Source organism: Diplotaxodon limnothrissa, linkage group LG7, assembly GCF_057381915.1.
Source record: "Diplotaxodon limnothrissa isolate DT_005_m linkage group LG7, D_limnothrissa_male_GT1.1, whole genome shotgun sequence".
NCBI lineage: Eukaryota > Metazoa > Chordata > Actinopteri > Cichliformes > Cichlidae > Diplotaxodon > Diplotaxodon limnothrissa.
Window position 1 is genome coordinate 65,362,738 of NC_140602.1, and position 15,725 is coordinate 65,378,462.

Below are 15,725 nucleotides of genomic sequence, written 5' to 3' on the forward strand. Positions count from 1 at the left end.
TAACAACATGTTTGGTGTCCTAAACTTTTTATATTTATACTCATGTTCTCATTTCTGTCTGCAAGGATCCGTCGCAGTCAGTCGGGTAGTCCTGTCCAAGTTCATGACCCAGAGCTAGGAGACTTCAAGAGGGGAGGATTCAGAGCTACAGCTGGACCTCGATTGGCCCGTCCAGGGAAAACACAGTATATTAATTAATAAAATATCTATATTAATAAAGTGAATAGTAGTGATTAGGTGCACGGTTCACTTTTTGGTGTTTTGTTCCTATGCAGAGATCTGAAGACGCCATTTTCTAAGTGGAACACAGAGCAGGTGTGTGACTGGATTGAAGACATTGGACTAGGTCAGTACAGCATCCTCGCTCGCCAGTGGGTCACCAGCGGTCAGACTCTGCTATCAGCCACGCCACAAGACCTAGAGAAGGTATACACACTCAAACGCACACATCACTGCTTTATAGAGTGTGGTTCCTAAAGTGATGCTTCTAAGACAACCGGCACACACAATCACACTGTGTTGGTTTTCCATACAGCGTGTCACATATTTTCCATTTCTACCTGTCTGATCATTGTTGCCGTCTGTCTGTTTGTTTGGTCTTTAGTAACGCCTGCCTCTGCCTTTCAACCAGCTCTTTAGTTTCGCCTTCAACACTGTCACATCATACACCTCATCTCCACCTCCAACCTTTCTCTGCATCTCATCCAGATCATTTTGATCAGTTCTGTTTCTTTCTTCGGGTTAATCTATATTAATACTGTGATCCATGGAAACTGTCAAACCTTGGATCGCCGTATCAGGAGTTTCTGTTTTTCTTTTTAAATACCTCACCTTATATATCCTTCTGCTAGGAGTACACAACTGTTTGTTTATTTATGTACTGTGTTTACCTTGGTTTTTGACCATTTTGTTATTTTTCTTTAAGTTGTTCTTCATTAAATTCTTCATCTTTTTAATAGAAAGTGGGTCTTTGAATATACTTTTCAGATTTGTCCTTTATGGTATGCAGCTTGCAGTATTTCTTTAAATTTAGGTGCAACCAGAACTTGAATGGCTTTTATTACTAAAAGGTTAGTTTAATCATTTAAATTCAATGAAATTACCATCAGATAGTCAGATTGAAAGATAGGGTGAGAAGTTCAGCCATCCGGGAGGGGCTCAGAGTAGAGCTGCTGCTCCTCCACATCCAAAGGAGCCAGTTGAGGTGGTTCAGGCATCTGACAAGTATGCCTCCTGGGCACCTTCTGGGTGTACTGGGAATGCCTTGATGTTCCCCCAGGCAAGCTAGAGGAGATGGCTGGGGAGAGGAAGGTCTGGGCTTCTCTGCTTAGGCTCCTGCCCCCGCGATCCGGCCACGGATAAGCGGAAGGAGATGGATGGATGGTCAGATTGTCAGTCATTTTATCAATGATTGAATTAATATTTTGCAGGTTTACTAATTTATGGGTGCTCCACATTATCTGCCAATTTAACCACTTTTGCAGTAGAAGAGGCTACTTCAACCTGTTGCTTTATTCACAAAGGGTTGCTGCAGCACGGGCAGCACGGTGGCACGTCATTGGCACTGTTGCCTCACAGCAAGAAGGTCCTGAGTTCAATTCCACCATCTTTCTGTGTGGAGTTTGCATGTTCTCCCCATGCGTGGTTTCCTCCCACAGTCCAAAACACAGGAGTAAATGTGAGAGCAAATGGTGTCCCTGTGTGCTAGCCCCGAGACAGACTGGCAACCAGGGTATATCTCGCCCTATGACAGCTGGGATAGGCTCCAGCACCCCCCCACCACCCTGAAAAGGATGAGCGAATGGATGGTTGCTGCTGTTGCAGCAGCTCTGCAAGTTATATTTGGCAGATTTGTTTTATGTTGGATGCTTTTCCTGACGCGAACCTAAAGGGATTTGCGTCTCCTCCCATGATCTGACCAGGGATTTTTCACTTGTTCGATGAATGTATAAAGCACTAAAATATTTTTAAACAATAATTTCACAGATAGGAGACTTTGGAGAATTTGGAAAACTCTTTCATGTTTTGCCTGTTATTGGAGTTATTTCAGCATCATTCCACATTCGACTATGAGGGTCAATTTTTAAAAAAAAAGGTCCGCCGTTCATTACAGCACTTCACTATGCAGACGATGCACTGATGCTACAGTAATGCTACAACCTTTGCTGATCGTACACGCTAAAAATGGATGTCATTAGACTTTACGAAGAGATAGCAGAGGTTCTGTTGTTCAGACCTTCTCCCCACTCTTAATGGCATGGGAGTTGTAGCATTTTGACATACTACTTGGCGACTACTGCAATAGTTGATTGTAAGCAAGTCTTTGATTTCACATCTGCAGCTGCTCCAGAACATCGCTGCCTAGCCACATAAAATCATGAAGAACCTTTACGACAGGACCCTTGCTGTCGCTTTTAAACTGTGGTTTACCTGTTCACATCAGAACCTAATCAACACTGGAAATGTTTTAAAATCCATTCAAAACACTGGCTTTTAAACTAAGCCTCAACATTTGCTTTTATTTATTTGTAAGATTTTATTAATTTTGATATTCTAAAGAGTTCTTTTTTGGTAGTACAGCACTTTGACCAATGTTGCTTTTATATCTGGTTGACTTGACTGGTTGACTAGCATCCCCAGGCTTCTACCTTTCTACCTATAAAACCCGAGAGCAGTCAAATGGTGGAAGTGGAAGCTAAATTGGCTAGTCATTCATATGTATATTAGGTCGTTACCTAGGAATTCTGGAGGGAGGGGAGTGGGGGTGAGTGATTGAGGGGGTGGGGGAGCTGCTAAAAGCTGTGAACTTCCTTTTGTGTTTCATCTTGATGCATTCTCAATCATCCAGGGAAATAAATCTCCAAAAGTCACCAACTTGGAGTGTTTCAGTTTGCCATCTTAGGGAGAAATCAACACACATGGGTGTATGTCCTTTGTTGCTGAGATTTATTGATAAAAACAGTACAAAAAACCAACCATTTGTACACATATTTACAAATGGCCTGCTGAGTGGTGCATGGAGCATGTTCATTGGTTCATGGACCTCCCTGAACTAATGGCATTTATTGCAATTGTCATCTTGCGGGGGGTTACCAGGGTTCCATCTCTAAATGACTGCTGGTCAGCAAACCTGGGAAACCCACAGATAATTGGAATTATGGCACAAAACCGCTTCCAAAACATCATGCAACACCTACGCTTTGATGACAAGTCCACCCGCTGTGATCGAGCAAAGACTGACAAGTTTGCTGCAATTTCCAGTGTGTGGGGATCATTTGTCAGGGAGGGGAGTGGGGGTGAGTGATTGAGGGGGTGGGGGAGTGGAGTGTTTCAGTTTGCCATCTTAGGGAGAAATCAACACATGTCCTTTGTATGTCCTTTGTTGCTGACATTTATTGATGAAAACAGTACAAAAAACCAACCATTTGTACACATATTTACAAATAATGATAAAAAGTGAGTGAGTACATTTCAACATTTTCAGCAATCACTCACAATCCTGGCACTGCCACGGTATCTGTCGTCTGCATTTACCACATGTGTACCTGTAGCAGTGAACACATCGCACAGTGGCATGATTTTTTTTGCATCTGTGTTTGACCTGACACGTGGCCCTTTTTCCAGGGCTCGGTGTGGAGGGTTCTGCCCGAAGCAACTGATCTTTTCTTGCCTTCTTCGCAGCTACATGAGAGTGAGCCAACTCTGTTGCAAGCGCCACCAGGAAGTCCACCCGTCTTTCCTTCGTCCCGGTGCATGCTTGATACAGCACATGTGCATTCAGTGCTGCCATGTCAATCATGTTATAAAACACGGCGACTGGCCAGCGCCGTGTTCCTTTGCGGACAGTGTACTCCCGAACCATCTGGTCCATCACATCCACAGTTCCAATTATCTGTGGGTTTCCCAGGTTTGCTGACCAGCAGTCATTTACAGATGGAAGCCTGCAAACCCCCCGCAAGATCACAATTGCAATAAATGCCATTAGTTCAGGGAGGTCCATGAACCAATGAACATGCTCCGTTTGCTGTGCATGTTGAATAGTCCATTCTTGAATGCTACGAAGCATGTCAAGAGTGACGAAACACAGGAAGCTCTGAAGGCGACTCGAGATACTTCTCCTGGCCTTAGCCGTTGGCTCTCCATCTGCAGCGTACGCTTCTATTGGGGTGAAAGGGAGACAGGTCCCCACATGTTCTTCACGCCACACTGTGCCATCTTTCGCTGTCTCAGTCCCCAAACAAGGTCTCTTTTTCGGTGGAGAAGCAGTCTCCTCATCTGCAGTGTGAACAAATTCAAATTGTGAGCAAAATGGGAAGGTCAAACAAAATCACAAATGCATGCATAGATACTAATTATAATTCCAGTATCTCCTCCTCTGTATCAGAATAATGTCTGAAATATCTTACTTACTAACTACATCCACTTACTTGTTTGAAATGAAAAAGGAAATAACATGAAATGAAACTAACCGGAAGACTGATCAGACAGCTCTGAGTCCGAATCCGGCTGAACTGCTAGGTCTTCTCCATCCGAGTCACAAGGGTCGACTTCCGTCAGGATCATTTCCAAGGCCTGCTGAGTGGTGAGTCTTCTCTGCATTTTCTTTCCTTGGAGAGGAGGTCCGTACACCAGAGGATTCTTCAGGGCGATGAATTTTCTTTCCTTGGAGAGGATTCTTCAATGAAGATTCTTCAATGAAGGAGTAGGCTAAGTGCAGTGTATATATACCCTTCGGACACAACCCTCCACACCTAGCCGGTCACACCCCAGGTCAAACACAGATGCAAAAAAAATCAGGCCACTGTGCGATGTGTTCACTGCTACAGGTACACATGTGGTAAATGCAGACGACAGATACCGTGGCAGTGCCAGGATTGTGAGTGATTGCTGAAAATGTTGAAATGTACTCACTCACTTTTTATCATTATTTGTAAATATGTGTACAAATGGTTGGTTTTTTGTACTGTTTTCATCAATAAATGTCAGCAACAAAGGACATACAAAGGACATGTGTTGATTTCTCCCTAAGATGGCAAACTGAAACACTCCACTCCCAAACCCCCTCAATCACTCACCCCCACTCCCCTCCCTCCAGAATTCCTAGGTAACGACCTAATATACATATGAATGACTCCAGCATTTGACTGACTGCTCTCCGGCTTTTAAAGGTAGAAACGCAAAATGATGACTCCGCGGGGGTCTAAGGTAGAAAACCAAAATGACTGCTCTCCGGGGGTCTAAGTCTAAACTGTAACAGGAGGAAAAAGCCAATCGTTTCTCTTTGTCCACAGGAGATGGCCATGAAGAATCCACTCCACAGGAAGAAGCTTCAGTTGTCCATCAAAGCGATCAGTAGCAAACAGCCTGAAAAATCTGCAGAGCTCGATTACCTCTGGGTTACCCGTATGTAAAGGATTCTTTCTCTCACATACGCACAGACACACATATGGGAAAATCTCCGAGAAAACAGTTATGTTCTTTGTTCCAGGTTGGCTTGATGATATTGGCCTTCCTCAGTACAAAGACCAGTTTAATGAAGGAAGAGTGGATGGGCAGATGCTGCAGTATCTCACTGTGGTGAGTTTGTAACTAATCAATTCATATAAAGTTAAATCAGCGTTACCATATGGGGGGAATGAGCTTACAGTTGCCCAAAAATAAAAGGGATGTATGACATGTTTCCCTTCTTGTATCTGTCTCTGCTCTCCATGTTAGAACGACTTATTATTCCTTAAAGTGACCAGCCAGCTGCACCACCTCAGCATCAAGTGTGCCATTCATGTTCTCCATGTCAACAAATTCAATCCCAACTGCCTCAAACGCAGGCCCGGCAATGAGGTATTGTTAACTCATTTATACGGCAAAGTACAAAGATGGCAAAAGAGCCATTAGTGAGTGAACTCTTAAATTAAAACTTCAAATCAGATCCACTGTCTTCTTCTTTGTAAGTTCTTTTTGTACATTGTATTTGTATCTCACGCATTTTTCATAAAGACTCCATCCATGAAAGTCAAAAACTTGATCACCCGTTCAAGGTCATCACTTGTGGAAGTCCTTGTTCTGACTACCTGTATGTGTGTGTGGCATCACATGGTGTCACATCAGAGTTAGCTAAGTTCATAGATTCCTGCTCACAGATGCACATGTTGGTGGTCAGAATGGGACATCCACTTGTGCCACATTTGCACATGCAGACTGAGTACAGTTTATATAACTATGTTGGTTTGTATTTTTTTAATCAGTTCGTGCAAACAAAATTTGCCAGAAAACATCACTTTGTAAGGCTGGGAAACTGTTAAAAAGTCAAACTAGAACAAAAAATACATTCATTTGTGTGTGTTACAGAGCCAGTTCACTCCCAGTGAGGTTGTCCAGTGGTCTAACCACCGAGTCATGGAGTGGTTGAGATCTGTGGACCTTGCAGAGTATGCCCCAAACCTGAGGGGCAGCGGCGTGCATGGAGGGCTGATAGTGAGTACATAAAAGCAGCCGGCATCTGGAGCAAAATGGAAAACAAGAATTTAAAAAGCATCTGACATCATTTCTCCTCAAATAGATGCTGGAGCTTCGGTTTAACTCTGATAGCATGGCCATGCTGCTGAACATCCCTCCTCAGAAAACTCTGCTGAGGCGCCACTTAACCACCAACTTCAACAACCTAGTAGGAGCACAGGCTCAGCAGGAGAAGAGGGAGTACACTGAGGCGACAGGATACTCCCCACTCAGCATCACCGCTAAAGTCAAGGTAAGAAAATACAAGAAAAGACTCAATTATAAAGCTCAGAGTAGCACAGGCAGTAGGTAAAATAAGGCATCATAAGAGACCAGTTAACACCTTCCCTCTCCCTGCAAGTGTGAGAAAAGCGCCTTAATCCACGGTGAGACCTCAGTGTGTCAGCTCGGTTTCTCCGAGCTCTTCCAAAAGTTTAAGCCAGTGAGAACTGCTCTGCTGCTCCTCACATCTTTAAGACTCAGCCATCAGCCACAGCGTCAGCTCAAAGTGCCTCTTGAAGAAAATAATTAAGTAATAATAGAAGAATAATTCATCATAAGAGAATTCACGCTTGCATTTGATCCACTTATGATCTTGGACACTTAGACATCTAATGCAGGAAGTATGTATGTGGATGTTTTTGTGGAGGTATATAATACTGTGGATGGGAAAAAAATCCCAAAACGAAATTGTTATTGTTAAGTTAGATTTTCCCCTCAAGATGAGCCAGCTATGAAGTAAAATCCAGCAGTGCTTTGTGACGATATCACAGATGTTAGAGGACACATTTGATGAATGTTGTTGTGTGTCGCTGCCCGGTGTCCCTCATTCACATCTACTAAACACAAAAAAGAGCAGATATTAGGGAAATCCATACAGATGTGATTACAGGAAATGGAACAAAACTGAGCACAGCATTGTTTTGATCTCAGTGTCAGCCTGCATTTCAGAAATAGCGTTTTAGCTGCAAGCTCCTTTGCAGCCCACTGCAATGCCAGCTTCCCTTTCATGCTGCTCTGGTCTTTTCACTTGGCAGTAATACCAGTGCAGTGTATCAGTTGAATTACAAGTATTCAAGATATTCAGTGCATCTCAAGTTTCCAAGGTGTGATCAAAAGAACCAGGGAACCAAAAACCCCATTACCTGATTTAAATCTGATCAAGGAAGCTCTCAGAGTTGTTTGTCCTTGCTGTAGTTTTTGTGCATAGGACTGGGAGTCCACCCCTTTGTAGTGTTGGTGTTAAGATCTCCAGTTTGCATCTGAATAACTTGTAACAATAACATTTAATCTACAACATCTAAGGAATCTCCTTTTAGCTCTGTTTTGGTCTCCATATAGTCCTCAACAGGCGGCTGCATCTTCCATAAAGTTCAGCTGCTAGTCACAACATCTGTTTGTGGTTTGATGCTTGACACGCGACGTGCAGTTTTATCAAAGATTTAGTTGCCTGCAGCTGTTAATGATGGCAAATCAGTAAAGAAAATCACATCAGTGAGTTGGGTAATCATTCTTATTGACATTGTTGATGTAGGAGTAGTGATTGGCACGCTTTAAACGTGTTGCTTCTTGTTGTAGAGCCTATCATTAGTCACATTGTTCTAACATTAAAAGTCTTCTCAGCAGTCACTGTTGCTTTGTTGAAGCGTGACAGCATGACGATGCTTTTGTTCCTGTTTCACTGCAGCCGAAGAAGTTGGGCTTCTCTAACTTGACTCACCTCAGGAGGAGACGGCCGGATGAATCTACAGACTATGTCTGCCCCATCGAGTCCTCCTCGCCTCAGTCGGGACAGTCTGCAGTGAACGGGGTGCAGATGCGGCCCTACACTGGCTTCAGAGGCCTGAGCCCCATCCTAGACCGAGAGCCTGACCGCTCCAGGGACCAGGTGGGGCTAGAAGATAGCAGAGCCGACCCATCTCCATGGCAACAACTGTAACGCCAACAACACGGATGACTGTTGTCATCCTGTCTATTAGCCATTCAGCTATCTCTGCTACTACTCTGCTTCCTTTGCTTGCAGCCCATAATACCTCAGTCCATCCCCTGATGTGCTTCTTTAAGCCCCGCCCATCAGCCCGACCCTGTGCCTTACATTTAGAGATTGTTTCTCAGTCAGCTGCTTGTCACGCTGCAGGGAGTCCTGAGACGAGCACAATTCAAGTATTTTGATTTCAGCTCCGGTCAGATGCCTAACTAACCCAACCTCAGCCTCAAACCTGTGCCATGACTCTAACTCATCACGAGAGAACACAGCCTCTCTCTGGATTCCTGTGACATCACTTCCTGTAATCCATACAGCATATACAGACATGTCTTCTTGTACAGTATTAAGCCAACATGTGTGCACCACCAGTAGATTATTTTTTATGTGTGACCTTTGATTTTTCTAACCAGGTTGAATGCAGTTCTGTTACATGGTCGAGATGAACTTGTGCAATATTTACATAAAATAATGGAGGGATTTTATTTATATCATTGCAGAGAAAATCATAAAATAGCATGTTTTGTTTGAAACTTGAGGTGGTGATTTTTGTACCGTTATTTTTCATATTTGACTGTAATAGTATTTTTATAGCAAAGAAAGGAAGCTAACGTGTGGTTTATCAAATCATTTAATAAACAAAATCCGACATGAGCAAAGTTGATTCATTCTTTCTGATGATCAGAGTAGAAGCAGATGTGTAAAATGTTCAATGTCCTTTATTTATTTAGTTTTTAGTTGTACATCGGTATAGGGGCCTGTACTGGACATTTTCAGTGTTTCCCACAGAGGTAGATTGCACGTGCAAAAGGAGGAACATCCATGCTGTCTTAACTTATAAGAGCCATAAATTGTTGCCATTAAAGTCAATTTCTCATTCTATGTAAGGACTCAAAATTTACCGCATGTAGCGACTCCAGCTCTTGTTCTGCTCTGTAACATCATCAGTTCACAAAGTGATATTTGGCATTTCTGGCTTGCTGCATATAACCGCAGTAAGTTCAGGTTAGTAACCAGAACCAGCTGTCCCTCTGCTTCAACTTCCAGTTGACAGCAGTTTTCCAGTTTAGAACAGGGATTACCTTTACCAGCAGTCCGAGGTGGTAGAGTTGGAATCTGTTCACCGCGGGAACAAGAGACTGACTGGAGAATAGCTCAGTGACATCAAGACAGCAACAACAGTGACCCGGCTACCCTGCCAATGTCAAAGCATGCTGCCTGTTAATGTGGTTGAACTCACAAACTAAGAGTTAGGTGACTTCATGTGGAAAACACTGAATTCCTCAGGAAGCATATTCTGTATTTCTGTAAGATAACGTAACAGACTACGCTGCTGGGCGGAGCCACGAGCAGCAGCATGCCTTAATAACCTACATCAAGCACTAACCTGCTTCCATCATCATCATCATCTCCATTCTCACCATCACAGTGGCTGTCATTGCTGTTTATGACGCCACGTTTCCCCCCTTCGGCTGAGCGGTCTGAGCCAAGATGGCTGATGATCATCACCATGGTAACCCTGTTAAAGGTGACATGGGAAGTGCATGTTTGACTATGACTCAGCTGCAGGTACAATCCTCATTATCAGTGATCTGTTGCACGTTTTCATATCTTTCTACGGTAATTTTAAAAGGTTTAAGAAACATATTGTTTTGATGATAGTAAGCCTGTAATTGTGAGTTGTAATGAGTTTATAAGGAATCTGTGTGTGTGCGTGTGTGTTGCAGATGGAGACCACAGAGGGTACCATTTTGCAAATAGAAGCTCTTTCTGAAAGCATCAACAACCTCACAGTAAGCGCCAACACACACAAGCTGCTGCCTAATGACTTGTGCAGCTGATTCGCTCACTGGGAATCTGCTTGTAGTCTGCTGTAAGAGAAGTTTGAGTCACTCAGATGGAAAACTGCAGATACTCAGATGGAAATGCCATTAAAACACCACGTCTTGTGTCTGTGTACAAATTAAAGCAATGCTGCTAGTGTGAAACCTGCTCGCTGGTACTTGCTTCTTTATTACTTGCGGCTATCATCCAGATGCCAGGCTTGGTTCTTTAGCATTTGTTCTGTTCGTTCAAGTCAAGAAAATCATGACAGTAACTGAAGTCTGAGATGTTTGATAACACGTTTGCAGCGTCAGTACATCAGTGAAGATCTTGGTAAAAAAAGAAATTTGAGCATTATTTATATCTTTTTATTATTTGAAGTTAAATTTTAAGTCCAAGAATCTGCAGGAGTTACATCAGAACAAGGAAGGGCGAATTTAAACCTCAGATTTATTATTTGAAATAATCACAGTAATTAGAATCAACAAGCTTCCATTGCACTAGAGAGCAGAGAGACGATAACCAAGGCATACTTTTTTTCAGAGCAGACCTTTTAAGATGTCATAGAATGAAAAGCACAGTCTTTTTACAAACATTAATAATGTTCATATTTGCTAAGGTGAGTTAGTGTCACACATTCAAGGTAGCCATGTCTGAGGATTTCCTACAGATTCATCTTCATGTTGGGCATCTTCATTTTATAAATTCCACCTATGCTTCTCCTTTGTGACATGTCATAAAACAATCTCACATCGGATCTGATGTTCTCATTTCAGTAAAGTATACTGACCCCAGCTCAGAAGCAAACACTAACTTCTAATCTCTCTAACCCATTGCCACTCCCATGATGCTCTGCCCCCAGTATCTGCTCAGCCGAGATGAGCTGCGGAAGGAGATGAGGCGTTCACAGACGGCGCTAGTTTGAAGGACGATGACCCTAAGCTGTAGGCTGTCAATCAACCACAAAGACCTGTAGCGACCTGTCTCACAGCTGAATTGTACCTCAGCCCTCAAGCTAACACTGCAGCGTGGAGCTCCTTGTATTTACTTCTACTAGCCCCTGATACCTCAAGTTAACTCCTGCACAGAGGACTGGGAAACACAAACGGACCTACACATTTTGACAACAATCAAAGGTCTTATTTTTATTTTCTAGAGTGCTGAATTGAACAGTTATTTATACACTTTTTTTGTTACTGCTTTCCTTAATTCCCTATGCAATGTAGCTTTTAATGAGCATACTGACCACTGTGTACTGTAAATACTGTGCTGGTATTTCATTGGGGAGGACTGTGCAAAGCAGTGAACATGCAGTTTAGAATGGACAAACTGGACATTCCATCAAAAATGGTGTTGAAGCCATTTTTAAGAGCAGAGCAGCCAAAGAAGAAGGAGCTGGTTCCTCGACATTGTCATTCTATTGTTCTGCAGAGAAAGATGCTACATATCACATGTTGAAATAAAGAAGTTACAAGAACTACCAATGCTTCCTAAATGACTGTATGGAACAAAAAATTGTTGAAACTCCTCTTTTGCCTCAAAGTAGTACTGGCCATGATAGAGCACTACCCCTCCCTGAGCTTGGTCCTGCTGGAGGTCTCTTCCTGTTAAAAGGAAGTTCTTTTTCCCCACCTTCACTCAGAGCTTGCTCTAAGTGAGTTGTGTGTTGTCTGATCGTGGGGTTAAGCTAAATACCTGAAGACCCATACTTTTGTGAACAGGAGCTATATAATTAAAATTTAATGAAAATGAACAAGCTGCATTATTTCAATCATGAAACATAACTTTTTTAATTTACTACAATATAAATTAGATGGACAAAATATTAAATTATTGTTGTTTGACTCCATTAATCCTGAACATTTGGATACTACATCCAGCTTTGCAGTTTGGCTAAATGATGATGATCATGAATTTAATTTCATTCCCTAACTCAAGGGAATAAGTTTACAGGTAGAGATCAAAGATTGTGCACAGGAAAGAGAAATCTGGTTGCTTGTAAAAGAATTTAATCCCACAGTGTTTTCAGCATACTAAAAGTGGCCAAAACCTGGACTTTGCTCTGAAACATCATATAAATTTATGTTTCTGTGGCTTTAATTTCTATGGCTATTCAGCTATTTTAACATGATCACAAAACTAACACCAGGATTTACTATGGTTCATTTAACCCTCTCCAGCTGTGATGTGAACACTTTACTAAATTTACTTTTACAAGTAACTTTTTAAAGCACATCCAAATATATGGTAGAAGTCTGGAACAGTAGGACAGTAGTTTGTGATATTCGGTTGACAAAAATCAAAGAAAAATGATAAGACTGGGTCCTCTAAACGGTTTTGTAGGATTACAGTTCACTGTAGTCCTACATTAACCTCTACTGGTCAAATCTGGGATTTCTCCACCTGTGAAACTTTTATCATTTCCTAAACTGACCTTGAGAGCCTCCACACTATAAGTTGCTGTCCCAGCCTACCTGTCCTCATTGCTGCTTCTTTCTAAAAGCAGACAGTTACACATTTTGTTTACCCGCCAACCCCTTCAGGCTCACCCCAGTCCTCAAGCTGCTGCACCAAGCTAACTGGTAAGATGAGTCTTTTGTTGACTTACCTAAAATTTGACAAGATGCAAACACCACACCCTTGCTGCCACTGTCAGCAAAAACTCTGCTTCAGCAGAAAATTCTCAGTATTCTGCTGGAAGTTCTCTACACATCAGGACACAAACAACCATAAAACACTCACACAGACTCTGTGTATCTCAGCAGGACGAGGGAGAAGAAGAAAGGAAATGTAGTGTATTTGGAACTGTGGAAGCTCCCAGACCAGTCCTGGTGAGTATCTACTGATTGACAATGCTCTTTCTGTTTATGTGCAACGCGCTGGTGGACCAGAAACTGATCAATATTTAATGTGGGAAGTAGTGTCAGAGTCAATTATGCTCTCAAATAAATGAACAGTGACACTATTTCCATGTGCTGGGACAAAAGCAGAACAGACAGTGGGTTCTTTTGCTCCTCAAAAATGCAACTGATTTAAATATAAAGCGATAGCAGTCACACAGCAGTGCTTAAACGGTTGTGAAGCCTTTAAATTTTCTTCATTTCTCTGTATATATGACCTCAGAATTAATAAAAGTAGATAAAGAAAACCCATTTAAGCAAATGGATCCAAAATATGGGTTGTCTGTTTACTGAGAAAACCATCCATTGTTACACATCTGTAAAAGGTTAACATTTGACCTCTGTTTAGAAAAAAATATGCAACTAAATCTAAGTTTAAACTTAGGAAGCCTGCACTTTCTCCAGGGCTGGTTTTTCACAAAACCAACGCTGTCCTAAAGGTAATGGCTGCTGTGATGTCATTCACTGGTTTGAGGACCATATTTGGAAGAGAGAAGAGTGCTAAGTTATTGGCTAACACTAGCAGTCTTTGTTATGAACTAGAAGGCACTGACAGACACAGTCGTGAGGTCGTTTTTAATGATTCTAATGAATAGAACCGAAGCCTAGCAGACTCCAATTGGATCCAGCTGCATGTGTCCGGACAGCTGTCAGAGTGACCATGCCACTAACTCAAGTATTCATGTGAAATATTTATTTTATTTAAAAAAAAAAAATCTGAGGGAAACTATCCATAGAAGAGTCTCTGAGGGATGATTTGCTTTAGGAGTCAGCCTCAAATGGTCATTGGAGGAACTGCAGTTTTTGGAATTTTCCACATGTAATGTTGGCTCATTTTTTTTCTCAAACGACCAACTCTGATATTTCTAATTTTTTTAACTGGGTTTGTTTTCATCTATATTTAGAACTAATGTGAAAATCTGAGTATGTTTTAGCACCAGTATGTGCATTTCAGCTTAAATTTTACACCAAAATCTGACCATTATCTTTCCAGTGTATCAGGGAGACCAGCTTGTGATCTGCTGCCCATCATCCGTCGACCATGGGTGCAAAATTCAGCAAACCTACATCTAACCCACTGAGAAACGTGTTTTCCTGTTTCAAATGTGGCCAATCCAGGCAACCATCCTTTTATCATAATATATCCCCCCAACCGAGCATCTTTGCTACACTAAAGAGGCGCAATGTCCCCAGGCCCAACGAGTTCATACATCTTTTCAGCAACTGCATCTCTGCTGCTACAGCCAGAACCCAAGAGTACCTCACCTTCAAGGATCCAGAGGACAAGTTACGCCCGAGTCCTGATGTGCTCACTCAGGTAGCAACACTTATTGAACAAAATACGTCATCAATATCCAAGACATTTTGCTTTAGAGAAGTTACTGAAATATCTCACGCTTTAACAGGTCTTCCTGATGACCTACATCACTCGGAGTGTTGAGGTCAACCTGCAGGATACCCTTAACTGCACAGTCATGACTCCTGAGCAGCGCGTCCTCCTGGGTGCTGACTGGGTTTGGGCAGTGCTGGAGAGGCCGACCAAGAACCCCAAGTTCCAGATTGTCGTGCAGGTCCTGCACCTGTCTGAAAGGGAGGAGGCTGAGCAGAAGGTCTCTATGGACACCTGCAGTGAATCCATCCAGATGGCCCAGATGGAGTCCAGCAACAATAACATGTACGAGAGAATGGTGAACTTCTGCACCTCCATCGGCAAGGACTGCTACGCTCTCTTCTTGTTTTTTGGGAAAAAAACCGACAAGGTGAATATCTATGGCGTCCTCAGCAATAATTTTGAGGCGGCCAAAGGAAAATGCAGGATTGACAGACCTCTGATCGAGAACTTCTTTAAAGGTTTGAGGTATCTCCATACGCCTTTAGGAATGATGCAGGCGATTATGACCAAAAATAAAGGCGAACCCATCACTGTCATGATTAAATTCAGCTGAATCACAGTAAGACGAGCACGCTGAGCTACGTAGTTATGTTGTATCGAAGAGGTCAAAGGTCACACAAAATCTGGTCCTCTCTGTCTGTCCTCTCCCCCTTCCTCTTCACCCTCTGCACCACAGACTTCAGCCACTGCACAGAGACATGCCATCTTCAGAAGTTTTCTGATGACTCTGCGGTGGTTGGATGCATCAGCAGGGATGATGAGACAGAGTACCGGGCTGTGGTCGACTCCTTTGTCACGTGGTGTGAGCAGAATCATCTGCAGCTCAACGTGGCAAAGACCAAGGAACTGATCGTGGACTTCAGGAAGACCAGGAAACACTTGACCCCTGTTTCAATTCAGGGGGTCAGTGTTGACATTGTGGAGGACTATAAATACCTTGGAGTACACATTGACAATAAACTGGACTGGGCTAAAAACACCACAGCACTTTACAGGAAGGGCCAGAGTCGTCTCTATTTTTTGAGGCGACTGAGGTCCTTCAACATCTGCCAGAAAATGCTGAGGATTTTCTATGAGTCTGTTGTGGCCAGTGCGATCCTCTATGCTGTTGCATGCTGGGGGAGCAGGCTGA

At 42.7% G+C, this 15,725-nt stretch overlaps 2 protein-coding genes across 2 annotated transcripts in view; both read left to right on the plus strand.

The window, feature by feature from the left end:
* Nucleotides 1-14,258, plus strand: part of ppfibp2b (PPFIA binding protein 2b) — a 101,584-nt gene extending 87,326 nt beyond the window's left edge. The window contains exons 18-28 of the mRNA XM_085360135.1: nucleotides 66-185; nucleotides 276-426; nucleotides 5,292-5,403; nucleotides 5,489-5,577; nucleotides 5,716-5,838; nucleotides 6,346-6,471; nucleotides 6,557-6,745; nucleotides 8,180-8,380; nucleotides 10,204-10,269; nucleotides 13,066-13,131; nucleotides 14,195-14,258. Coding sequence (XP_085216261.1) covers nucleotides 66-185; nucleotides 276-426; nucleotides 5,292-5,403; nucleotides 5,489-5,577; nucleotides 5,716-5,838; nucleotides 6,346-6,471; nucleotides 6,557-6,745; nucleotides 8,180-8,380; nucleotides 10,204-10,269; nucleotides 13,066-13,131; nucleotides 14,195-14,218 — 1,267 coding nt within the window. The 3' untranslated portion in view covers nucleotides 14,219-14,258. The remainder of the gene's footprint in view (nucleotides 1-65; nucleotides 186-275; nucleotides 427-5,291; nucleotides 5,404-5,488; nucleotides 5,578-5,715; nucleotides 5,839-6,345; nucleotides 6,472-6,556; nucleotides 6,746-8,179; nucleotides 8,381-10,203; nucleotides 10,270-13,065; nucleotides 13,132-14,194) is intronic.
* On the plus strand, nucleotides 14,243-15,146 carry rep15 (RAB15 effector protein). Its single transcript, XM_085360136.1, has 2 exons — nucleotides 14,243-14,518; nucleotides 14,607-15,146. Exons 1-2 carry the CDS (start codon nucleotides 14,243-14,245, stop codon nucleotides 15,144-15,146), a joined length of 816 nt encoding a protein of 271 aa, XP_085216262.1.
* Nucleotides 15,147-15,725: the final 579 nt, after the last annotated feature.